This window comes from Salminus brasiliensis, chromosome 2 (genome assembly GCF_030463535.1).
Source record: "Salminus brasiliensis chromosome 2, fSalBra1.hap2, whole genome shotgun sequence".
NCBI classification, from domain to species: Eukaryota; Metazoa; Chordata; class Actinopteri; order Characiformes; family Bryconidae; genus Salminus; species Salminus brasiliensis.
In genome coordinates this window covers 24,526,912-24,553,436 of record NC_132879.1, presented here as the reverse complement: position 1 = coordinate 24,553,436, position 26,525 = coordinate 24,526,912, and the positions used below count along the sequence as shown (strand labels likewise).

At 40.1% G+C, this 26,525-nt stretch overlaps 3 protein-coding genes across 3 annotated transcripts; 2 read left to right on the top strand and 1 right to left on the bottom strand.

Moving 5' to 3' along the window:
- Nucleotides 1-442: 442 nt before the first annotated feature.
- On the bottom strand, nt 443-11,027 carry iqub (IQ motif and ubiquitin domain containing). Its single transcript, XM_072673716.1, has 12 exons — nt 10,621-11,027; nt 10,112-10,246; nt 8,757-8,924; nt 8,449-8,636; nt 7,851-8,006; nt 7,562-7,772; nt 7,003-7,178; nt 5,808-5,978; nt 5,388-5,564; nt 3,922-4,155; nt 3,460-3,645; nt 443-1,417 (listed from the first exon to the last, which is right to left on the bottom strand). The coding sequence occupies exons 1-12, from the start codon at nt 10,889-10,891 to the stop codon at nt 1,250-1,252; spliced, it is 2,241 nt and encodes a 746-aa protein (XP_072529817.1). The 5' UTR covers nt 10,892-11,027; the 3' UTR covers nt 443-1,249.
- Nucleotides 11,028-13,897: 2,870 nt separating this feature from the next.
- On the top strand, nt 13,898-22,258 carry asb15a (ankyrin repeat and SOCS box containing 15a). Its single transcript, XM_072673714.1, has 9 exons — nt 13,898-13,995; nt 14,106-14,143; nt 14,319-14,450; nt 15,703-15,861; nt 15,971-16,216; nt 18,225-18,396; nt 20,277-20,814; nt 20,930-21,083; nt 22,098-22,258. The coding sequence occupies exons 1-9, from the start codon at nt 13,898-13,900 to the stop codon at nt 22,256-22,258; spliced, it is 1,698 nt and encodes a 565-aa protein (XP_072529815.1).
- A 1,452-nt stretch (nt 22,259-23,710) lies between these two features.
- On the top strand, nt 23,711-26,425 carry lmod2a (leiomodin 2 (cardiac) a). Its single transcript, XM_072673394.1, has 3 exons — nt 23,711-23,986; nt 24,939-26,168; nt 26,396-26,425. Exons 1-3 carry the CDS (start codon nt 23,711-23,713, stop codon nt 26,423-26,425), a joined length of 1,536 nt encoding a protein of 511 aa, XP_072529495.1.
- Nucleotides 26,426-26,525: the final 100 nt, after the last annotated feature.

Sequence of the window (26,525 nt, the reverse complement as noted above, 5' to 3'; positions counted from 1 at the left end):
GGAAAAAACATTAAAAAGCAAAAATCAAACTCTTACTTAATTTACTAAATAACAAAACAAAATAAATGATTGTCTAGAACATAAACATTGGCTCTGAGTCATTATTGTCTAAGCGTTTCTAAGTGGGATTTCAGGCAGCCAGAATCGCAAGTGTTCTGTGGTGAACAGAACGTTATCATGCTAACTAAGCTAAGGCTAACCAGCTTCTCTCTCCTGGTTCAGAGCAGTTACAATTGTTGTCAAACTGACGCTTTAACATCTATTTAACATCTATTGAATTTAAAATTGCACAGTGTTCACTTAGCTTATCACCCTGTGAGCAAATTGAACTTTGTAATTTATTGGATTTTTTTTGTTTTTAAAATAAAAGGATGCGAAGCCACGTAAACACAGAACCATCTGCGCTACCTGCACTACTTATGCTACTCCTAGGCCCAGTAATACTGTATACCGCAATGATAATCTGAGGTGGTATTGCAATATGAAAAAAGTAGATACCGCCCGACCATATTTTACAATAAAAAAAAACAAAAAACTGGATGCCACCTGAAGACAGGTAGAAGAGAAACAGAACATCTTGCTGTGACTCTTATTCAGACAGTCTTTTTCACATGCAGTAAATGAGAAGCAAGTTCTTGACCTTTTCCCCTTATTGCATATTCATCTTTCAATAATAACCAGGATTTTATTTCATTCCTTAAGGTGTAATTAGTAAATTTTAGGCAACAACAAATTAGTTTTCAAAAGATCAATGGTGAACTATGTCTGTAGTCGTAGACCTGCTTGATATGCACTGCTATATGCTGTCTACACATGGCAAATTCATACGCATTATATTGTCATTTGAAGATGCAAAATAGTATTCTCTAAAAACACAGATGTGTGTTTTGATACCCTGCTTTATTTGCCTCGTATGTAATGCACCACGCATGAGCCGTCAATCTGTGTGACAAGAAAATATAGTAGAATGGAGCATAATGACACACTTTTTTATGGTAAAAGGCTAAGCTGTGAAAAATGGAGCTCAATAGCTTTCTTTCATGCTGGGTGTTGCTTTAGAAATCCATTAAAGAGTGAGTCAAGACACTCAAGGCCTCTCTTGCATGAATCTAGACACAACACAGACATCAGTGCAATCAGTGTGTGTAGCTCTGTTTACTGTGTTGAAAAAGAGTCGTACAAACAGAAAGACATCAAGCTGCAGACAGTCCTGAGCACGTTAGGGATTGTGGGTGCTGTCTTGCTGATGTTACTTGGTTGCCGTAGTGATGGGTTTTGTGACCATCAGGTCCCTGTGGGCTGCAGGCTTCGAGTCCACATCATGAAGGTACTCAGCCATCACAGGGATCTGGGAGAAGTACTTCCGGGCCTGAGTGTGTTTATGCTTGATGTTGTGGATAAATGCCGTGCCATATGCCTGCAAAGCAGAGATGTGATGGTATCAGAGAGAGCTTATAACTCGACTTCTGTTTGTAATACACAAAAAGATGGCCTTGTCTGTATGAGTGTTTGTACAGATTAACAACTTCAATACCAGTGCAATATCTTTCATGTGCAGCATTCTGATCTCTCAGAGGGGGAATCCCTGACAGCCTGAAATAAAATCAACTGTACAATGACTTTATTTCAGGATGAGGGAGTTAACTGATGAGCGGATAAGCATAGTATAGCCAGCCGACCAATCGCAGAGACACGATGAGATTTACTGCCTTCTTTCATTGTCGTATCAGATTCACTCTATAGTAAAAATTATCCCAGGTGCTGACATTGTTGCCAAAGTCGTGATGTTTGCATCATGACTGCTATTCTTTAGGAATCCTGAGCTGAGTTCTCTGATCTGCACTGCCTGTTGTTAGCTAGCTAAGCTAAGCTAGCTGACTTCGAGTGAAAACATGACAATACCGGTCACATTTCGTATTTCTGACACTCTAACACCAGTCGCTCGAGTTTATCATCAGTACCTTGTGTCAGTTAGGCAACAGCAGCTGCATTGAGCTGTCTGATACTTGATGGATTTGCGGTCGAAGCTAGCTAAGCTAACTGATGGATTAACAAGTATTAAATGTTGAAGTGTGAAGTGTGTTCACTTTGTCTGTGACCCAACTTTATCGTTTTTGGGTTTTAAAATAATGCAGAAAAAATGCTGATACCACATAACCCTCTGGATAAGCATGAAAAATTTATTAAACTTGATATGCCAGCAAGACAATGCAAGATGCCATATTGCTCATTAAGGGATAAACTGGGGCAAAGACTGAGAGTTTGACTAAGATTGTGCTGAGAAATACTTGGAGAAATCCCACCACTAGAGGAGAGTAGGAAGCATTTCCTTTGTATCATTTAAAGAAAACATTAACGTGACAGGGTGGTGAGAGGCACTCATCAAAAGTATATGAGGACCTACAAAATATTTATAGGCAGTCTTAGTGGTCTGTTTCATTGCAAAAAGCAACAATTAACCAAATCATTTCACTGGCCATGTGGCAATGTGACTTTACCAACACTGCCATCTGCTGGTCACTAGCCAGAAAGGTCCCCTAATCAAGTGCAGGACTTTTCATGATGGTAGTTAAGTCTTCAGACCGGCTCCATTGCAGACATTTGGACAATTCTACAAATATTAGTCACTGATTTGCTGTTGTTGGAATTAGAGGAGCTAATTTCTTCTTGCTTTACATAGGCACACATGCAGTCATAGACACCCTATATGTGATCTATTAGTTCTGCTTACATGCATTTCTGACTGACCCCTTTTTATTTGGACGCTGAGATGGATGATGTAATTGTAATTATAGGCCTTGTGAAGCAATTATTCCACTTCAATTGTCCCACTTTTTAATAATACGACTCACAGTTGATCGTGGAATATGTAGAAGGGAAAATATATTATGTACTTGTTGATCCTATTAAAGTACCATGCGGGAATTCAGTGAGGTCTTTAGAATGACCCTTTCTATCATAGATGTTTGTACTGTGTGCTACTGTAAGGTACTGCATGGCTAGGTGCTTGATTTTATACACCCTTGTTAATGGGACTTATATTATAATTTATAGTTATGTAATGTGGGCCCAATTATGGGCCCTATGGGCTGTTGAACCGTTAGATGCTGCAGCTATGTCCTGATTATACCATTAGCCAGATGCAATTCTCTATAACTAGTAATTTACTGTGGAAGACTGAGTGTGATTTATCATGCAACGTGCATATGAAAGGCATAGTAAAACAAAAGTAATAAGGCTTAAATAACAAAAAACATGGAACTGTGAAACATACTGTAAACCTTAAACACTGTTGTCTTTGCATTGAAAGGAAATTCTAGCATAACCACCACAGGGCTGTTAAACAAGGCAATTCCTCAACCCAAGTTACATACTTACTATTTATACATTAAATGACTTGGATACTGAATAAAGGCATTCTTCAGCACCATATGGTGCAATATGGTGATTTGTATATACCTTCTCTATATTCTCAACTTTGAGGTGTGCAGAAGCCTCGTCCTTGGTGAGTAAGATGCAGTTCCATGGGCTCCACTCCCACTGCCTGTCCCAGCGCACCAGAACCAGATCATGCAGGTCATTCCAGGCACTCAGAGCAGACTGAGCCCTCCACACCACATCCACCAGATAGCACACATCCTGCTCCTAGTAAAGACATGCAGACAAGCCATACAAGCAAGGTATAACTAAGGTCACAGATGTGGTCTTCTACTACATAATTTATAGGAAATGGTCCAAAAAATGAAGAAGCTGATAATAATCTGCAGGGTGATGATATGTGCGATATACATGTGTTATATGTACACTCCAGTGTTTTTTATTCTTTGCATTATTCTTGCCCGGATGCTGTGCTGCAAAGACCACTTAAGTTTTGTTCTCTGTATAGAAGATGTCTTCGGGTGAGACACATGTAAAAGCTACCTGAAGGAGGTAAGTGATTTTGGCATCTGGGCTGGATTCTGCCTCTGATTCGTGTAGGCGTTTGAGGATGGTTTTGTAATGAGAGAAATCCTTTCGGCATCGAGCCTCGTTGTCCAGCTCTGAGCACTGCAGGCAAAGCCCCATCACCCGTATGCTCGCAGGAGCGAGCAGGTAATTACCGCAGCTGCGACAGAAGTAGATGTTCTTCTTCAGCTGTGCTGGATCCTGTGGCACCTGTGACAGGAGAACAGGACAATAAACTACTGTAAATCAGGCTGTAAATCCTCATGCACTGTAAATCTTAATGTGCACTAGACCTGACTGAAAGACTTCAGCTCTTCAGTCTCTTTTAATCTTTGCTGTGAAATTGTAGATATATGAGAGAAGAACTTACATGAGGGCCCTAGAAGAACCCCTTGAAGTTCAGCTCTTAAATGTAGGACTTTGAAATAGATGGATCTATAAGAGATCTCTAGAGTCTTTGCAAATTAAAACAGTACATACTCTTTGGAATGGCATGAATAAATCACCCAGATGTGATAACGTACTTCAAAAAGTCACACAACTAGCCATTAAATTGGATCACCTGTTTTAAATTAAACCAAGAAGAAAAATACACTTAATGCTGCAAAAAAACATCTGGCCTTACAGTGTGGTGGGCTTAAGAATCAAACCCTATTCTGCCTCAGAGAGGACAATGTGGTTAATTTAATCATTGTCAAATAATTTTAATTGTAATGAAAACATTGTGCTGGTTGGAGTAGATCAGACACAGCAGTGCTACTGGAGTTTTTAAACACCACTCACTCACTCACTGTCCACTCTATTAGACACTTCTACCTAGTTGGTCCACCTTGTAGATGTAAAGTCAGAGACAGAAGCTCCTCTGTTCCTCTGTCCAGCAGTGATGCAGAAATCCAGCTAAAAACTCCAGCATCACTACTGTTTATGATCCACTCAAACCAGTGCAACACACACTAACACCACCACGTCAGTGTCACTGCATGGCTGAGAATGACCCTTGTGACCACTGAGTAAAAGTTGTCTAACAAAGCATACAGACAAACCGATGGACTAGAGCTAATTATAGAGCTACAAAGTGCTCCTATATGGTAAGTGGAGTTGATATAATGGGCCATGTTTATGCCAAAACAGGGGCGGTCATCATCAGAACATATTTTAAGTCTTATACTTAGCAGAACATGCTAAGTATTATAAGAAGTAGACCCAAAACTCCACTACGTTTGATTCCACTTGAAAACAATTAATTATGCTTGAGTAGTTTCATTTAATGAGTCATTTAATGCATCTTGGGGTTTAGTACACTGATTTAAGTGCAATTCTGTCCTGTGGAATAAATAAGTCATCTATTCAGAAACGTTATGCTAGACTAAGAGTGAATTCAATGTTTTAGAAGTTGGAGGGAGTTTTAGAAGGTGGAGAAGACATCAGCCAGCAGAACATACCCGCAAGAATTTGGCCACCTGGGGGTTGAAAGTGGGGGTTTTGATGTACTGGAGGAAGAGGGTGGATATTCTCTTTCTCAGCCCTTCCAGATTACTCTCCTTCACCCCTCTCATCAGCAGGTCAGCCTCTCTGTCAATCAACTCCACTATCTGCTGGGTGAGCTTGGAGTCATGCTCCTGTTCTCACACAAACACAAAAAAAGGTCTGGAGTCTGGTGAAGCGGTCTACCACCCTGAAGAGATCAGATCCAGATCAGAACAGACACCTGAACATTAGATTAGGTTTGGAGATACACTCTGTAGGTAGATCACCAGGACCAGAACAAAGCATCTCTGACATTGAGCATCCAGTAGCATAAATGTAGTTGATAGTAATGAAAGCAGAATTGAAGTGCCAGCCTAAGAGTACAGAAATGATACCTTGACAGTGTGTTTGAGAGTGAGGAGGATGTCAAGACGCTCATCCTGGCTGAGGTAATTCAAGTTGATGCTGTTGTAGAGGTCTCGGAGCTCTTTAGCCCTGATGCTCTGTGGAGTGTCCATCTGGGTCATCATTCCATCAAACGCTTGCCATGTCTTAGGGGCTGCACACTGTAAGATCGAAAAAGACAAGATAAAAAATATAATGGTTCAAAAATAGAAATATGTATAGATATGAATATACAGAAATATACAGAAAAGTCTACAGATTTAATGTGTGATGCAGGAGAAGGATGAGGATATAGTAAGAAATTGTGAAGTTGAGGTATAAAGCGCAAAAAGTGTGTGTGCAGTGATTAGGAAGTAGTAAACAGCTTAATAAATACTGTAGTAATATACACCAATCAACCCTAACATATAGCACCACTGACAGGTGAAAATCACTGATTATCTTCATCTACAGTGACATCTGTCAAGTGATGGGACATATTAGGCAGCAAGTAAAGAGTGATGTGCTAAAAGCAGGAAAATGGGCAAACTTAAGAATCTAAGACACTTTGACATGGGCCAGATAGTGATGGCTAGACGACTGGGTCAGAGCCCCTCCAAAACTGGCAAGCAGGTCTTGTGTGTGTTTTTTTTTTTTGATATGCAGTGGTCAGTTCAGTGGTCCAAGGAAGGACAACCGGTGAAATGGTGACAGGGTCGTGGGCCCTCACTGGCTCAAGGCTCACTGATGATATCTGTGGATGCCCTATCTCACAACTTACAGGACATAAAAGTTCTGCTGCTAAGAGTCTGTGATTAGTGTCAGATACCACAGGACACCTTCACAGGTCTTGTGAAGTCCATGCCTTGAATGATCAGATCAGTTGTGGCGATACAAAGGGGAAATACTCAATTTGTGGTGCTAATGTTATAGATGACAGGTGTACATATTTGAAGATGAATGTCCTGTTCTATGTAAAAGTGTATGTAAATATTCCTAGTTATTGTCCTGGTTGAGGGCCCGCTCATAGCCTCCTCATTTTCTCGGCGTTGGCCTTCAGGAGGAGAAAGTGCTTATCCTGACTGTAACAGATAGAATAGTCTTTTGCTGGCATGTCTGAGGTACTTCACTTGCACATTTCTTGCACATGATTTCGTGTCTGTATAATATGCTGGATATAAAGTTGGATTTCGGTGGGAGGCAGACCTTGTTGAGGAAGGCTTGCACTGCCTCCTCTTGATTCCTCTCTCTTGCAGCAGTGCGGTGGCATCCAATGGAAGCAATGAATTGCGTCTCCTCCTCCAGAAGAGCACACAGCGCTGCCTTCCTTTCTGCTCCACTCAGAGTGGCATTAATACGCTCCAACTCGTCCTGCCTCCACTCTAACACACAGAGTCAGAGAGTGCAAACGCATAGAAATGCTCATACATTCCAGTGGCATCAAATGCTACAGCATACAGATAAAATATGTCTGTATATATATACATATATTTATATATATATATATATATATATATATATATATATATATATATAGTCGATGACATTTCAGTAATTCACAGATTACTTCACAAACAAGCACACACACATATTTATATATAGACACAGACAGAAAGACAGACAGATAGATAGATAGATAGATAGATAGATAGATAGATAGATAGATAGATAGAAAGACAGACAGACAGAAAGACAGACAGACAGAGAGCTGTAGATATGTCCATTTCACTCACTCACACACACAGACACACACATGCAGCCTCACTTTCTAGTGCACTGTAGAGCAAGGCAAAGTCTTCCTTTTTCCTTGGGTTCATTCTCCTGTGGTACTCATCCCTAATCTGCTCCTCCTTCTCCTCTATTTTCCGCCTCTCTTCTCTCTCTGCACAGGCCAGCCACAGCTCCTTATCCAGCTTCAGCTGAGCAGTCAGCCGTTTGGCCTGCCAGCGCCGAAAATATGTCTGTATTGTTATTACCTGGGAACATGCACACAAATGCTGTCAAAACAATGACCGACACCAGGCACTCAGGCACACAGACACTCACACACATACAGCTTTCAGCCTCCTGCTGTGGAACTCATCTGCAGTGATGTAGGTGCCCGGAGTGAGGAGTTTGTCCTTCATGTTGGACATATAGCAGCCAATCTTAGTCATCTGAGTGGATGTGTTGATGGTGCATTGTTGAGCCTGGCTCTTCATGTTCACTGTCTATAAACAAGAGAGTACAGGTTTATGCAGTATTCAGAAAAGAAGCTATACACTTGCATAGGCTATACCAACTGTATAGTATGGGCTTCATGAAGACTTTATGAGGTTTATGTCCTAAAGTCATGCGGTCACTGGATCCTGAATTGTGCCACATGAGACCTAGTGCTGCTGACTGCAAACTGAACGAAATTAATAAAACTGGCTCTATCTCATAAATGACCTCTGGTCTCATTATCTCATTATTCTAATTCATAGAGGACAAATCCCTCATAGCTTATTTTGTGCCAACTATAAATTACTGTTAAACTACTATTATGGAACTAATATGTCAGTTATATAGTTATGAGAACCACATATTTCAACCTACAGTTTATGAGGTTAAGCTACTTTACACTGACAAATAAAACACGCTTAATTATAATTATTATTACTTAATCATCACCTGTGTATCCCTGCTGAACAACTCCACACCCCTGTCAGGCCTCCTCCTGGCCATAGTCTGCACTGCAGCATGGTGATACTCAGTTTTAGTGATCTTGTGGCGATATCCTCCCAGGAAAGGCTTCTTTTGAGTAGCTCTCTCTATCTCAACCACCACATCCTGAAAGGTGTTTACATCTGAGGATGAAGCTAGACCAGAGGGAGACAGTGAGGCTGAGACCATAATAGAGAGAGGCGAAACTGTTTAACTGGACATCAGAAATAAGAAACGTTCGTGTGAATGCTTGGAGAATAAAACCTGGGCCTGACCTGTCTGCACTCTGACAGTAATGACATCAGGCATGCTGCACTCCTGCTGTGGCTTAACTGGTTTAATGGGGTAATTTTCAGGATCTAATGAGCTCATTTCAAACTGGACTGTGCCAAGGGGCTGCACTCCCAGGCTCATCAGCGTCTGTTGGTCCTCTATAGCTTTACCTGACAACCAAAACAGCAAAGACAGATCATAATTTGCATATGACCTGTGCAGGAAAATGAAGGCAACACCAATTTCAACTGAAATTTATTTATGACAAACAACATTCTTACAAAAATCCTAGTCTGTTTATTTCCTACAATCATTGCTGCAATCAGGGCCCTGATTGCAAGGGGATGCTGTCCCTCCCCATTCAGTAAATGATAAAAAATAATCCCCATTTAAAAACTGTTGCTCCTCCTAAACAAAGGCATGAAAAACAATCTGTTAGTATGAATAATTGAGTGAGTAGAACATGAACCACTCTTTTTTTAAGCAATAATAAAATATTATTTGCAAATAATACAAAAGTTTAGGCAACCCAGAAGTTTTGAGCTCTTTCTCCAAAGAGATATCTTTCTCCAAGGTCTCAGATTGTAATTAGCTTGTTAGTGCTATGACTTGTTCCCAATCATCATGAGGAAAAGCCAGCTGGTGCAAATTTAAAAGCTTTACAAATACTCTGACTCCTCCATCCTTATCCCAACAATCAGCAGCCACAGGCTCCTCTAAACAGACAGCTGAAAAGTCCATTAACAGGAATTGTGAAGGTCATGTTGAGGTATGAAAGGCTGAGAAAACCTATAGAGAGAACTGCTCATAGGAGTGCAAGAGAGGCAAATCAAATCCCCAATTTGACTGAAAAAGAAAGATTTCAGGAAGATTTAGCAGACTCTGGAGAGGTGGTGCGCTGTTCTACTGTGCAGTGATACCTGCACAAATATAGCCTTCATGGAAGAGTAATCCTACATCCTCACCACAAAGTTCCTGAAGAACTTTTTGGCCACAATTTGGAATGTGGAAATACTTTTGCTTAAAAAGAAGTACAGCTACAGTAAATCACCCCTATCCCACCATGCCCTTGCAATCTTTCTACAATTCAGCCACTGACTTTTTTCAGCATCAAATACACGTTTCATAAAATCACAGACATGAAGATTACTGCTCATGGAGTGAGGATCAATTCTCAAAAGAAATAGTTAAGATGGGAAATATTGACCTGCCCGTGCCTATCACTCACATTCTGTACAATGAAATAGACCGTGTCGAACTTCACCTTTGTTCATTTCAACACAGCAGCAGCTATTAGCGACGCAATGTTAGACAACAGCTTGCCATTTCTGTCAAGGAAAATAGTGAAGCAATTTACCATTCAGTGTGATCTGAATGATGTCTGAAGGTACTCTCAGCTCATTGGCAAAATGATTCTTCAGGTCCTGAGTTGTGAGGCCAATGGTAAAGGCCATGGTCATCATGTGCCCCTCTGGCATAAGCAAGATTTTCACTGTAAAAATAGAAGATGGGTTAAGAATTTCTGCTTTCAGTTCTTCCACCTCCAGCAGAGAGAGAAAGAGAGAGAGAGAGAGAGAGAGAGAGAGAGAGAGAGAAGTCTGCCAACATGATTGTAGAATTGGATCAGGCAAAAATAATGTTAGCACCCAATTAAACAGTCAGGTTTAAAGCATATAATGCACTAAGAATATGAAGAATTGGAAGGTTGTCAGAATGCAACAGAGTAAGGTGAAGATTAATGTATTGTCAGTTAAAATAATAACTGCATACGTTGCTCCCATTGAACACAGCAGCTCTACCACTCCACAACTGGCTGGATGAGCAATGTTTTAAAGCAGTAGCAGAAGCACTGGCAAACTTAGCTACCTGTTGCTGTTGAGCTTCCAACATCATCAGAAGTCTGGGTTATTTGACTTTCACACAGTCTGTCTTGACTGGGGACCGGAAGTGCTGAATCCAACTGGATTTCCTGATCTGATGTCAGTAAAGTTTTGATCACCACTTTCATCTCTGGTTGAGCATCTGTACCTTCGTCAGCCTTTTCCTCCAGCTCAGCTTGTGTTTGTGTTTGTGAAGAACTGAAGTTTCCCACCTTCGCGCTTTCATTCGTCTCCGAGGCGGTGTCACGTTTCTCCATCTCGGACAGACCTACACTCAGAAGCTGATGTAGCTAATATAGCTAGCTGTCTAACTACACAGACAAACAGGGAAGTCACCACTAACAGAGTAGTTTTAAGTGAACAAGCAGAAAGACGACGCTCTTGTCCTCTAACCCGCCATCACCGCTGAGTGTTTGGGCGCTGCTATGGTAACTGCGCCATCACGTGATCCAGCTTGGAGGAGAAATGGCGCTCAGCGAGGTTTGCGTCGCTTTACACTCTGACCACTGTATATTTATATACTGGAAATATATCAATATAAATATGATATATACATATAATAACTACATTATACGATACATATAAAAATGGACGTATATTAATAAATAATAAGAACATTAATTTGTTTAATATAATTATTTATTAAATGTATTTAATTTATGAAAAATTCATTATAAAATTCATTTGTTTTCTTTGTTCAGCAGCTTTGTTTGTTTCCTTTAAAAATGTGAACATTTTTTTTATTTACCAAAGCAGTGCCCAAACACTAAGCACTAAGCGATGATGGTGGGATAGAGAATGAGAGCGCTGTTTCTGCTGGTTCCCCTAAAACTATTTTGTTGGTGTTCTTGTTGGTGACTTCATGTCATTCATGTCACATGTCATTTCTAAAGGCTCAAAACAAGTATAAAAAAAACAACTTTTTTTTTCAGAATAAATTTCGCCAATTACCCAAGTTAAGCTTCCATAGCCTCTGCTACCTGTACTGCTTGTGTACTGAGCTGAGTAACATTTCAGTGAAATGTAGATTATACCACAGTTGAATATCTGTGTTGTAGTGTGGATAGATGTAGCTATCTCAGGCAGTCTACACTGTGTCTGTGAACTGTCTGTTTAAAAAATGGAGCCTGTAACCATTGTAACCTTTCCGTTCATTTAACTGCTTATGAAGGATGTTATCTGTTAAGTGTCAGCATCATAGTATATTTAGGTCACGAGTTGACTGACCTACATTATTCCAGTCACTCACATAGTGCTGAATATCCTGATAACAAAGAGGGCCCTCCATCAGCCTGGCCAAAGTCCAAGTACGTTCTTGTTTTTCGTGATGGATTAAAGGTTGTATTTAGGGTCATTGTTACACTAGGATTTGTGACTCAAAGCCAATGTCGAGTCTTACTGCAGAACAGAGGGTCAAACTCCTTAGTGATCCCCTTGATTTTAGAAGAAACATGAGATGAGCATTCATCTACAAACTTTTGGACACACAGTGTGTCTTGACAATAAAATGTTTTGTTTGTATATATATTTATTTATATATTTATACAATTTTTAAAAATGAGTAGTTAAGTGATTGTACTGACAGCATTTGGTCGAGGTTGGATAGATGGATAGACGACTGTATGGTTTGCATAAACTGGTTAAAGCCTTTTTTGCAACCTGTCAAAATGACACAACTAGTTAATTCAGCAGACTGACTATATTCATTTACACAGTGTCTATGCAACCTATAACCCTCTCTAACACAGCTAGACATGTAGTAGCCTTGACTTGTCAAGTCCATAAAGAGGCGAAAGGCAAATCCTCCATAGACCACTTAGGACATTCTTGTTGAGGTCATCTCACTTTCAGTCTGTCGGTCACTGTGCAGTGCAGGCTGTTGACCTAGAAATGCGATAGATTGTTAGCATTACCATTCAAAAATAAGCATGCGAGCAAGGAAGCATAATATTTCAGCTTACTGTTATGTGCCGAAAGCAGGTGACAGCCAAAAATAGATGTGTGTGGTGAAAGGGGGTCTGGAGTAGGGGCAGTCAGTTTAGATAGGGCACGGCTAAACCAAGCAGTACAAGACCCGTGACTTTACTGGAACTCTATCTCAAAAGGTGAGATTAGTGTATGTGTTAGCGATTGAATGGATCTCAGTTGGGACCCACAGGGATCCTTTGGTGCATTGACTAATTATATTGGACTTGTATTGTGTTGCTAAAACGTAGTTCATTTGTATGCAGCTTCTATGAACACTGTAGGTTTAACATTGACGATGTACAATGCTGCAGACTTTGCAATATACAGTGATACCAATACCTTGTCAAGTCTGGTTACTCAGTGGCCTAATGTTAAAAACAATGCACTATGCTGACTGCAGTATTTGACCACCACTTAAAAAAAAAAACTGTTTATTATTGTTGTGCCTTTATCTATTTCTACATGTGCAAAAATGTAGAACTGTGTGAATGCATTGGTTTATTATAACAGTAAAGCAAACAGAGAGTCAGATCTGCTCTTGAATGAATCAGGTCAGTACATCTTTAGAGCCGCTTTAAGCATGATATGGCCTGCGAGCAGCGGGCAGAGACTCTAGACATCGCTATTTTTAAGCAATGCTCTAAATACTGTTCTGTTAGCTGTCTGTATAATAAAGTACATCTATGATAAACATGCTTTCAGTATATGCAAATAATAAATAAATATTTTATCAATAACCTATAGTCTGTATTTTTTATAATAATATTGGTCATATTACATGTGTGCCCCTTTATATATTCATATAGAATCAATGTAGCATATTACACTGTTTAGTCATTAAAGGGCCTGTGTCCTACTGAAATAATATTTTTCCCACTTATGGTCCATTGTTGATGTTTATATAGTTCATATGCTAAGAATGAACTGAAATCATTTATAGCTTCAGTTTGAGTGGGTGGGAATCAAATTCTCAAGGTTGGATATAAAGATTCTTGTGAATCTGTTGGTTTTCATGACATCATAAAATCAGTTCACTCAAAATGGGCTGTTTCTGCAGCTTAGCCTGTATGTGTGGACTGTATGGAGTGGGAAGTGAATTATAAATTTTGAACTTTTAACAGCATTTACAAACTACGTCAAACGTCTATTGAAATAAATGTTGGGAAAATGTTATTAGCCGTGACATTACCCCTTTATGATCTTATCCTCACTACATAACTAATAAAAGGCTAATATAATAGCGCACACAGGCTTGTGCAGAGGTGGAAAATAATCTTCTTTTTTTTCTCAGAATAATGGATGCCCCAGATGATGTAGATGAGGATGAGCAGCTTCTCAACTATGCAATCCAACTGAGCCTTCAGGAATCCAACAGTATCGATTTTCAAGCAAGGTATAATAACAGAAAAGAACATGAGAAATTATCATTTCTAATTCTATCTCATTGTTGGTATCTGTACATGTCATTTTCACAATCTTCTTTATTTTATGCCAAAACTTCAGTGTGGAAAATCAAAAGATTTTGGATGCGATCAGAAGAGGTAAATTTATAGGCCAATGGTTGCTGTGAAGCTGCAAACACCATTCATAAATATGCATAAACTGCATGAGCAGGTGTACTGTTTGCCTGTTGTAGTAAGTAGTGCATAATGGGAAGGTGCTGAAAATATGTCTAATGAAAAACTGATGTAAACAAGTATTTCATTTTGATTCCAGGTGACCTGTTTACACTCCAGGAGATGGCTGACTACCCAGCTGCCTTTACTGAGGTGGATGCCAAAGGCTGGTACCCACTCCACAGAGCAGTAGTACAACAGTCAGTCCAAGTGCTTGAGATGGTGCTCTATGGTAAGCAAAGACACTGTAACAAGTACTTGTGTGCAGTCAGTGATTAAGGAATGTGGTTGTAGTAAGTAACAGCTACAAGCTAGAGAGTTCCTCATAGCTCACATTCATCTAAAGTGGGGATATTCCACCTCAGCTTATCCAAGGCCAGACAGGTCACACCATAGATTTCCATTATAGCTCTGTTTAACTTTTATACAACCATGCAATATTTCTAAAATGTACTCCAGAAAATCCCATTAGAATTCAAATTTACAACTTTAGAAGGTGAACTCATATCACATCTTAAATATTGAATACTGAAATCTGATTGGAGCTGAAACATTAAATGGGTTTAAATTTAGGTTCAAGAATATAATTAACTTGAAATATTCTAGTTTTATGTTACAACAGAGCCCACAACAGGTTCATTTATTGCAATATATTTTTAATCTATATATTTCAAGCTTCACAAAAAATCATTATGGCATGGTATGTCTTAGATAAAGAGCTGTATGTTAAACGATCATAATATAGAAACAATTTAATATATAATATGTAAAATATACATTATATATAAACTAAAGGCAGTGTGTTTCAGAAAAAGTAACATATGAAATAAATCAATTAAGTCGTGAGCAAAACCTAACATTTAATAGCTTTTAATGGCTTTCAAATTAAAGCTCCTTAACAAGCTTCTTGCTGCTACATCACTGAACCGAACTCACTGCACAGCTCCTTCTCCAGCTCTGTTTACCACTTTTTCTTCATCCGTTTATAGTTTGTTAGTGTTTATTCTTGTATTAATCCTTTTATAGTTTCGGTTCCTTCTTGTTTTCTTTTGCTCAGAGATTGTACATTACTTCTTTGTTCAGTATATGATTTATAGCAGCGGTGTTCCGTGGAGAGATACAGTGTTGTGTTTGCTTCTCAACCCATCCGCTTGTGTGACCAGAGCTAACTCTTTTAAAAAATTAAACTTAGTACATTAGTACTTAGTACTTAGTATTAACAATCGGTACTAATGAACACTTAGAAGGACTATATTGAAATATTGCATGGTTGTTTAAATTAAATAGTAATAGAGATGCCATTGGCATTAAAGGGTATGGACATTGGATTGAAATCAGCATCCAGTTAAATCAAATCTAATCTGAAACTGTTGTATATATATAAATTATATTATATACTTTTTTTTAATCCTTGCTGTGACCAGTCAGGCCTGAAGTGAGCTGCATGGAATAACCCAATGGCTTCTCAGCCCTTTGTTTGCCAGCTTCTTACAGGCTGAGCCTTGATGAAGAAACAGAAGATGGGGAGACTCCTCTGACTCTAGCTACTCAAGCCGGGCTGGTTGAGATTGTCCGGACTTTGCTGGCACATGGAGCTTCTCCTCACAGAACCAATCGGAAGAACGAGTCTCCTCTACTGCTAGGTAGGTCTATCTTTCACTCTGCATTTTTCCAAAATCATTAATTCTAACATTATGAGACTCAGATAATGTCCACCCTCCAAATAATCTAAAATGCCGTTCTCTGTTGCAGCTGTAAGAACAGACGCGTATGATATTGCACGAGCACTTTTAACTCGAGGCGCATTGGTAAACCAGGTCTGCCTGAAGAAGTGGACAGCCATGCATGAGGCTGCCAAAGTAGGCTGCCTTGACATCCTGAAGCTTTTGCTGCAGTATGGAGGCCAGATCTCAGAGACAGACCAGTGTGGGGTGACCCCGATGGGCATCGCTGCAGAGTATGCCCAAGCAGAGGTGTTAGATATCCTGATTCACAATGGTAAGACATGTTTATTAAATGAAAACCTGCTGTGGGTGAATAAAGTGAATAAAGTTTGGGCAATAATCTAACTTAGAGAATGATCACCTTACCTTAATGTTCTGTAGTTTGTTTAGTCTTGCACGAAAGATGGGAGGCAAACAGCACACACTGATGGATGAGCTGGGAATGATTATCTCAAACAAACTGACTACAAAATGCATGTTACCACGCTAGCATAAACCAGAGCTAGAATGTGGACTGGTGTATGTAAATATTGGGGGTGCACATATGGTGGAGTCAAGACTTTTATGAAACAGCTTGTGGTATGACATTTTTTACAGCAGTCTTTTGCTTTTGTTGAATTTGCATTGGAGCGAGAAAACAACAGTGTTTGAGGTTGCCATTTCCATGTATCAAGCTTTTATTACTCAACTATCGCAAGGAAAATACAGTTTAACTTTCTAAGGTATAAATAAAGCAACAGTATGTCGCAGTTTTACATAAAATAATTTGTAATAGAAAATAGCATCTCTGTCATTGCCGCTTCAGGCTCAGCTGGCTACTGCACCATGTAACTTTGGTGAAGCAAAAATGATAAGACTAAAATGCACAAGACTGCTGGCCTTGTCCGTCAACATGATTCTTTCCCTTTCTATGTCGGTTCTGTATCTAGTAGGTTGATGAATGTATGTGTACCATGGGGGGTGGGCTCAAAGCGTGATTTGTATTTACTGCAGTGAAGTAAAAGTGAATTACACTCCCCACCTGCAGGGGGAGCCCAGGAGCAAAAAAAAAAAACAATTCTCTCATAATCCCTCTAAGCACTAGCTCCACACAGGGCTGTGTCCTGAGCCCACTGCTTTTTGCCATGATGATCCATGACTGTGGCACCAGGCCCACTACCAACCACATTGTGAAGTTTGCAGACGACACAACAGAATGACAATGACCTGAACTACAGAGATGAAGTGAACAACCTGGTTGACTGGTGTGAAATAAACAACCTGGCCCTGAATGTCAGAGATAACGGTACAGATAATGGACACTTTGACCTGGTCCACTCACCTTGAAGCCCTGGTTAAAAGAGCTCAGGAGCGGATGCACTACCTGAGATGGATGAAAAGAGCACACACTCCAATTCTCATCACCTTCTACAGAGGCACTGCAGAGAGCATAATATAGTCTGGGAAAGAACCTGCAGTGCCTCTGACTGGAAGTCCCTGCCGAGGGTGGAAGAGACAGCGGAAAGAATTACTGGGATTTCACGTTGTCTCATACAGGACATTGTGAAAAGTTGCTGTTTGAACAGAACCCAGAACATACACAGAGACCCCTCCCACCCCCACTATGGCCTGATTTTGCTGCTGGCTTCTGGAAAGAGGTTTCATAGTCCTTGATACAGAACAACCAGGTTGAACAATATCTTCTTTCCACATGCCATAAAACTGCTGAACCCAGTGCAATATACATACATATGTTCATCACTCCATACGTAGGAGTTCCAGTGCAATATATTATAAATTATTGCTTGTATATATATATATATATATATATATATATATATATATATATATATATATATATATACCAGTAATAATTTATAATATATTGCACTGGAATGTGCAATATATTATAAAATGTCTCATATATGTATATATATATATATGTCTCATATATGTCTCATATATGTTTTATATATTGATTTATATATGTTGACTTCACAACTACCTCAAGTCAATGCAACACAATTTCGTTCTTATGTACAGTGTAAATTTGAATAATAGTAAAGTCTGTCTAAGTCTAAGTCTAATTCTGCTTCTTTAAGTTCTACCCCTCCTCCTTATCTACAGAAGCATGTCATGTAGTGTCAGAAGTCACATAAACAAGTCTGCTTCAGATCACTACTATTTTAGGGTAAGGAGAAAACGTGTAAAAATGCTGTAATGCTCATGTGTCAAGAGAAGTGGTAGAATCTAATTGTAATTACCATAATGACCAGAGATTTTTTTGTCTTTGACACCAATAGGTGCTGATGTAAATGCCCAGGCACCAAACGGTGATAGCGTTCTATACGATGCTGCTGGGTCTGGTAATCCTGACTGTATTGACCTTCTCCTTCAAAATGGGGCCAACCCAAACATCGCCAATCTCTCCTCACAGCTTCCTATACATCGAGCAGCTTATGAAGGGCACTACCTGTAAGTATATGAGAGAGAGGCACATCCACATTAACTGTCAGATTGTGATCATTGTCTGATGGATCATTGTGGTATGATGTGGGAAGGTGCATTATAAAAATACAGCTAGCTTCTTAAATGGTTCTTGGCTTGGATGTACAGTTTAAGGAAATCACATTTACAACTTTTTTTTCAAAGAACCATCCACTGAAAGATTGTCTGTAGAATCAAACGCCCCAAAGAACATCCATACATTATATACAGTGAGTCCAAGAAGTATTTGATCCCTTGCTGATTTTCTTTGTTTGTCCACTAATAAAGACACTATCCTTCTGCACTTTTAATGGTAGATATATTCTAACATGGAGAGACAGAATATCAAGACAAAAATCCAGAATATAATTTTAAAGAATATATTTTAATTAATTTGTATTTCAATGAGGAAAATAAGTATTTGATCCCTCTTGCCAAACACACTCAATACTTAGTGGCAAAGCCTTTGTTTGCAAGCACAGCGGTGAGACGTTTGTTGTAGTTAACCACAAGTTTAGCACACACACCAGGGGGAATTTTGGCCCACTCTTCTTTGCAGATCCTCTCTAAATCATGAAGGTTGGTGGGCTGTCGCTTGGCAACTCTGACCTTCAGCTCCCTCCATAGATTTTCGATCGGATTGAGGTCTGGCGACTGGCTGGGCCACTCCATGACCTTAATGTGATTTTTCTTGAGCCAATCCTTTGTTGCCTTTGCTGTATGTTTAGGGTCGTTATCATGTTGGAAGACCCAACCACGGCCCATTTTCAGATCCCTGGCAGAGGGGAGGAGGTTGTCCCTCAGGATTGTGCGGTACATGGCTCCATCCATCTTCCCAGTGATGCGGTGAAGTAGCCCTGTACCCTTGGCAGAGAAACACCCCCAAAACATTATGCTTCCACCTCCATGCTTGACGGTGGGCACAGTGTTCTTGGGGTCATAGGCAGCATTTTTCTTCCTCCACACATGGCGGGTGGAGTTGAGGCCAAAAAGTTCAATTTTGGTCTCGTCTGACCACAAAACCTTCTCCCAATAACTTGGTTCATCTTTCAAATGATCATTGGCATACTTGAGGCGCGCCTCCACATGTGCTCTCTTCAGCAGGGGTACCTTTCGGGCACTGCAGGATGTGAATCCATTGTTGCGCAAAGTGTTGCCAATTGTTTCCTTGCAAACTGTGGTCCCAGCTGCCTTCAGGTCATTTGCTAACTCCTGCCGAGTGGTTGCAGGACGATTTCTGACTGTTCTCAGCATCATTGCCACCCCACGAGGCGAAATCTTCTTTGGAGCACCGGGCCGAGGTCTGTTGATTGTCATGTTATACTCTTTAAACTTTCTGATAATTGCACCAATAGTTGTTACTTTCACATCCAACACCTTACTAATCTTTTTGTAGCCCATTCCAGCTTTGTGAAGGTCAACAATTCTGACTCTGAGGTCCTGTGACAGCTCTTTGGTTTTACCCATGTTGGAGACTTGAAATCTGTGTGATCTGTCTGATTCTGTGGACAGGTGTTTTTCACACAAGTGATTAGTGAGAACAGGTGGCTTCAGGTCAGGTAACAAGTTGATTGGGAGTGTCTAACTGGTCTGTAAAAGCCAGAACTGCTAATGAATACTAAGGGATCAAATACTTATTTCACTCCATGAAATACAAATCAATTAATATATATTCCTTAGATTTATTTTCTGGATTTTCTTTTTAATATTCTGTCTCTCCATGTAAGAATACATCTACCATTAAAAGTATAGAATGATCATGTCTTTATTAGTGGGCCAACGAAGAAAATCAGCAAGGGATCAAATACTTCTTGGACTCACTGTACATCCATTGCATCCATAACCTAACTATTATGTTTTATCCTTAGCACACTGAGGATGTTGATCCCAGTAACTACAAAAAGGGCTCTCAGACTTTCTGGCCAAAGCCCAGTTCACTCAGCTGCAGATGGTGGTCATGTTCAGTGCCTGGAGCTTCTACTGGAGAAAGGCTTTGATGTCAATGCCCCCCTAGAGCAACATATGTCTGACAACTATGGGGACATGAGGAGAAGCCCCTTGTTCTTCGCGGTCTCCAATGGAGATGTCACTTGCACTGAACTACTGCTGAATGCTGGTGCTAAAACTGACCTGGATCCACTGAGTTGCCTCCTAGTGGCAGTGAGAGCCGGGAGGTATGAGGTAGTCAAGCTGCTCCTGGCCAAGCAGGCTGATGTGAACTGCTACTTCACAGCAGTGAGTGACACACAGTTCCCCACAGCTCTACAGTACTGCCTCAGGGACGAGATGATGATGCGAATGATACTGAACTGTGGCTACGATGCAGACAAATGCTTCAGCTGTCTTCATGATTCAGCACGGAGCTCCCGTGTTCACCACTCAGAGCATTCGAGTGAAAAGATCCCTGTGAGTTTGTTTGGGTTTTTTTTTAAATAGTGAATTCTTCTGGTATACTGGGTACTTATTGCCTTGTTCACATATAAATATATACAGTAAAGCCTCCATCACATCTTTTGTGCAGTTTTGTGACTTCATCAGTGTCTCGTGGCTGGCGCAGTATGCAGGGAGAGCTGTGCGGGTTCTTCTGGACTATGTCATCTACGTCCCCATCTGTTCCAAGCTGAAAATGGTTCTGGGGAAGCATAAAGAATGGCCAGAAATTTGTGACATTTTAGGTGAACGACCACCAAAACTATGACACCACTAGTTTGCACTTTGGTTTGTGTAAAAAACACTCATAGCATAGTGCCTTGGCACGACTATTTTATCCACAGGAAAGGAAGCTGTTAACATAGCATTGTTTAAGTGTACTGCTTTTGAAATGCTACGAAAACCAAGGCATCTATATATATCCACCTCTTCAGACCACAGGACATTTTGGGCCCGATTAAACGATAGTACACTGGGCCCCACAATTCTAGCAAGTCTGCCAAAATACTAGTAAAAGTAAAACATTTTTAGGCTCCTTGTCAGTTAACTTAAAAATCATATTTACAACTATTTATTTAAAGAACCATCTACTGAAAGGGATGGCAAGTCTGCCAAAATACTCATTTAAAACATTTAGGCTCCCTGTCACAGGCCCTTACAATTATCCTACCCCCCCCCCCCTCCTGTTTAAGATCACCTATTTATGCTTAGGTGAGCATGAGCATTTCATCTCAGACTTTCTGAAGCTATATGTCATTAAAAAAGATTCATTCAAAGATTCATTTGAATCTTTCCTCTAAAATGAAGTGAATTCAAAGATTTGGTCAATAAAACCATATAAGGTGGATCAATAGGGGGGAGGGGTATCTAGAATATTTAGGAATATTCAGTCAAAAAATGTTGTTAACGTTATTTATCTCTATTTCTTTGTCATTTTCTATTCTACATTAGTTGAACACACCAGCTGCACTTCACATCTGTGTAAACAATTCATGATGAAGGACCAATATTCCAAAATGACTTATTTCTTATAATAAATACTTATAATGTCTTTTTACTTTAATTCACATAAAGAATTAAGACAGTTCTGACTTCTCCTGTAGACTGGCCATGTTGAAGCTGCATTTCATTTTTGAAGGATACAATATGTGGTCGAGCTACTCCTTTAAAATGATGCACAACATAAAAAAACATATTAAAACTTATTTAAAACAGTAATGGCCATCTGGTGCAGTTAATGTCTTTTCTGTGAACTACAGGAAACCCTCGTGCCCTGAAGCACATGTGCCGATTGGAGATTAGGAGAAGGATGACTCCGAAGAGACTGGGTGACCCAGTCATTTTCAACTCTGCTCATTTCCCACCTGGACTTAAGGGCTACCTGATGTATAGAGAGTATGATCTGTATGACAGAGTCTAAAAGCTTAGAAATTACACGAGTAGGATAGACATATGGGGTTATTTCCCATTTGAATAGTACTGTTGTTTGAATAAACCAGCACTGAAACAGATATTTAATAGAGTAGACACAGAGCCAAACTGTTCTTGTATGGAAGTTAATATAATGCACAGACAGTCTTAACGGTGAAGTTCAATTTGAAAGGTCTATGCTTTAAAAGGCTGGTTTTTGGTGCTACATCTGAAAAGAGTTATCAGAAAGTGCTCTTTGTTTATGAATATATGGAAATTTGTAAAGATTTTGTAACTTGGCAAATACTGTAAATATTTGAACAAGACCATGTCCATTGTGCTGTTGGCAAAGGAACAGCATTTTTGTGTGTTTAGTCAATAAACTAAAATGTTGGTCAATGTCATTAGTCACGTGGATGTGGGTTTAGACACTGCATGTTCCTTAAACTCTGTACATAGGCCCACACAACAGGTATTCACCCTATTTTACCACATCACTACCACATTTAACATTGGATTCATAGATATACCCTAAATAAATCCCTGTGGGACTCCAAATTTATGATAGTTGTTTCTTCATTTGAATTATTACCAGAATAATACATTTTGGGTTCAGGTATTCCATCTGCTTTTTAAAAATGAAAGCAGCAACGCCATATCTAAAATATATTAATGACTTGTCAATATCAGCAATGTTCCTGACTGAGCTCACCATGTTACTCATAATGATGATATGATGCATTTTTAAAAGCAATGGCATAATTCATTATGCCATTGCTTTTCAAAATGCCTGACTTGAATTTCTTCACACTCAATATTGACTGTCAGTGTCCCAACCATTCTTTGATTAAATGGAGTAATTTTACAGGCCTTAATGTGAACCTTTTTTCATTTCCCACTCTTATTACTATGATTGAAATGTTTAATGATATGTCCGATATCTGAAATGTATGGACTGCTTAAACCTGAATAATCTTCTGCTAGTTTCCAGTTCCACTAATCCTATGAAAGACATTTATTCTTAATCATGAAACAAACATGCATCCCAAGCCACTGTATCCTAACATGTTTACTCTTGAATTAAAGCCACCAGTTATACCAGTTCTATCTAAAGCCATATTGTTATTTGATGCCTCACTGAGGTATTTCTTAGTTATCTAAGAATAAGCCTCACTGAGGTATTTCTTAGTTATCAATTGTTGACTACAGACAAATGAGTTCACAGTCTTTATGAAACCCTATCATCCTACCCATATCACAGGGACGTGATATCATTGGCAGCTAATGTATTCTGTACCCTCCTTTCTTAATCTTCTTTAGTGGGCTCATAGATTAGATTAACAGTGGGCTTTTCTGATTCTGACACACACACACACACACTTATATCCTGTGCAGGCTGCAACTCCTCACACAAAGAGCTGAGAGCTGTTCAGGGTGGAGAGCTGGCACTACTGTCAGTACTATGAGCAATTTTGGCTACAAAGAGGAACTTCATAAATATGAAGATGTGGACGAGGATGAACTTTTGGCCACCCTTACCAGCGAAGAGCTGCAGGAACTAGAAAGAGAAATGGCTGAAATTGATCCAGATGAAAACACTCCCATCGGAATGAGGCAGTGGGATCAAACAGCCAAACAGCCCACAGGACCTTTCTGCAGGGAGGCTTTGCTGAAGCACTGGCAGAGGGAAACTCTCAAACTACGAGAGACAGAGGGGTCACACTTTGCCCTGCAACAGGTAAGTGGTAGGAAAAAAGAGGTGATACAAAACAAGTAGTTTGCAAATGTTCATGCTCATACTGGAAAAGACATGATTCGAGGAGTATACTGTATTGCTGCATTGTCAAGATTTTGTGCATTTGCTGTATGTAATGTAGCCTGTGTTAATTTCATAACTTGCAGAGGCTAATTTGTAGGCACACACTCAAATTCCTCACTCACATAACTACACAATGTAATAGTGTTTTATATATATACACACAGACAGCCATTACATTAGCCCTTCATTAGGTGAAGTGAAAAACATTGATTACCTTCATCTACAGTCGGTAGATGAAGGTAATATAATTAAGTAATATAATTAAGGGGTGGAATATATAATAGTCAGCAAATGAACAGTCAGTTCTTGAAGGTGATGTGTTAAAAGCAGGAAAAAATGGGCAAGTGTAAGAATCTGAGCCACTCTGACAAGGGCCAAACTGTGGTGGCTAGACAACTGGGCCAGAGCATCTCCAAAACATCAAGCAGGTCTTATGGGGTGTTTCCAGCATGCAGTGATCAGTACCTCCCAAACGTGGTTTAAGAAAGGAGTCATCAGGGAACTGGCGTCAGGGTCATACGGCTCATTGACGCGATCCATGGAGGTCCCACTTCCAGGACCACAGTACACCTTCAGAGGTCTTTTGGTATCTATGCCAAGAATTGTCAGCTCTGTTGTGGTGGCACAAGGGGAACCTACTCAAAACTAATGTTATGGCTGATTAGTGTTTATAACTCATTTACTGTGCTAAAATTGAATACCTTAATAGTCCTGCAGTTCAAGGGGTTAAAATACCTAAGCTACTTTCTAATTTACTAATTTCAGAGTGACTGACAGCAACATTGGGGGTTCCAGGGTATTCCTCATTAGGTCTCAGTATGCCTGGTATGCCAGGGCTCAACCTCTTTTTCCATTCCGTTATGGTACACAGGAGAGCATGGATGAGAGTCAGACAGATAAGAGTGAAGAGGAATGTTTAAGTGAGAGTGACACTGAACCCTCTCAGGGTACACTGCATCTTCCCAACAACAAAAAGAACTTAGCACGAAATAGCAGACAAGAAAACTCCAACCAAATATTCATTAGCTCATCTCAACCAGACGGCAAGGATACAGACAGCAACGGTCACTGCAGAGGCAAGCTTAGTGGAGCCAGAAAAGATATCCACTACCAACTAAGCTCAAACCTAAACCTGATGCCTGAGGGACCAAGCAGAAATCCCACCGATACCGATGGCATCCTGGAGAAGATCCTTAGGAACGATCAATCCGTGACTGAGGTCAATCTGAATAACATTGAAAACCTTTCCCAGGAGATGCTGATAAGCTTTGCAGAGGCCTTGACCTCCAACATGCATGTTCGAGTCCTCAGTCTTGCAAACACCCACGCAGATGACCAAGTGGCCTTTGCCTTGGCCAACATGCTCAAGAAGAACTATGGCATCACCAGCCTCAACATTGAATCCAACTTCATCTCAGGAAGAGGGATCTTGGCCTTGATCAGGTCACTCCAGCAGAACACCAGCTTGGTGGAGCTCCGCTTCCAAAACCAGAGACACATCTGTGGAGGCCAGGTGGAGATGGAGATGGTGAAGCTTCTGAGAGAAAACACCACCTTACTAAAGCTGGGGTACCAGTTTGACCTTCCAGGTCCTAGGATGAGCGCAACAAGCATCCTGACCCGCAATCAGGACCACAAGAGGCAAACACGACTGCAGTTGCAAAGACAGCACAAAATGTCAGAAGCAATGGTGGATCAAACCACACACATCAAAAGAAATGGGCCAATTTCAAAACCTCAGAGCATGCCTCACAAGACACCAGACCAATTTCCCCAAGTGCCAAAGCACAGTTCCCTTCTTAACCCTAAACCACAACTGCTTAATGCTGAAAGGAACTATGAGAAGAACGCACCTACCAGAAATCTTGCTGAAATGGGCAAATTACAAGAGATCACAGCAGATACACAGGGCCTAAACAAACACAACGCAGAGAAGGTGCACAGCCAGGCAAAAGAAAAGGAGAGTGGAGATGTCCTGAGGGAAATGAAACATGCTCTAAAACAACCACCCAGGAGAAAACAAGAAGCCCGAAATGGTCAGCAGTCAGTGCATGGTGATCTAATGGCAGCCATTCGCAGCAACCGCAGGACACTCAATAGGGTAAGCCTTTCAACTTTTGTCCAAAATCACTTCAACAAAAGCCTTACATAAATGTTTCATTTCGAAATGATTCATGAGACGCCACACAGTCAAAGACGCACTGAATGGAAACAGGGATTTACTGGACACTCACTTTAAATTTCCACAGCCTCACTGAAAATACACAGTGCAGTCTGTTAGAAATGAAAGTTACATAAATTATTATTATTATTTTTTTTTCCTTACAGGTCAGCGCCACAAGCCAACAGAATTCATGACGCAACATTGACAAGATGTTTAACAGCACGTCTCTCTCTCGGTTTTCACCCTGTTGTTCTGAACAATTATGTAAAACATAAATATGTCTGTCTGACTACT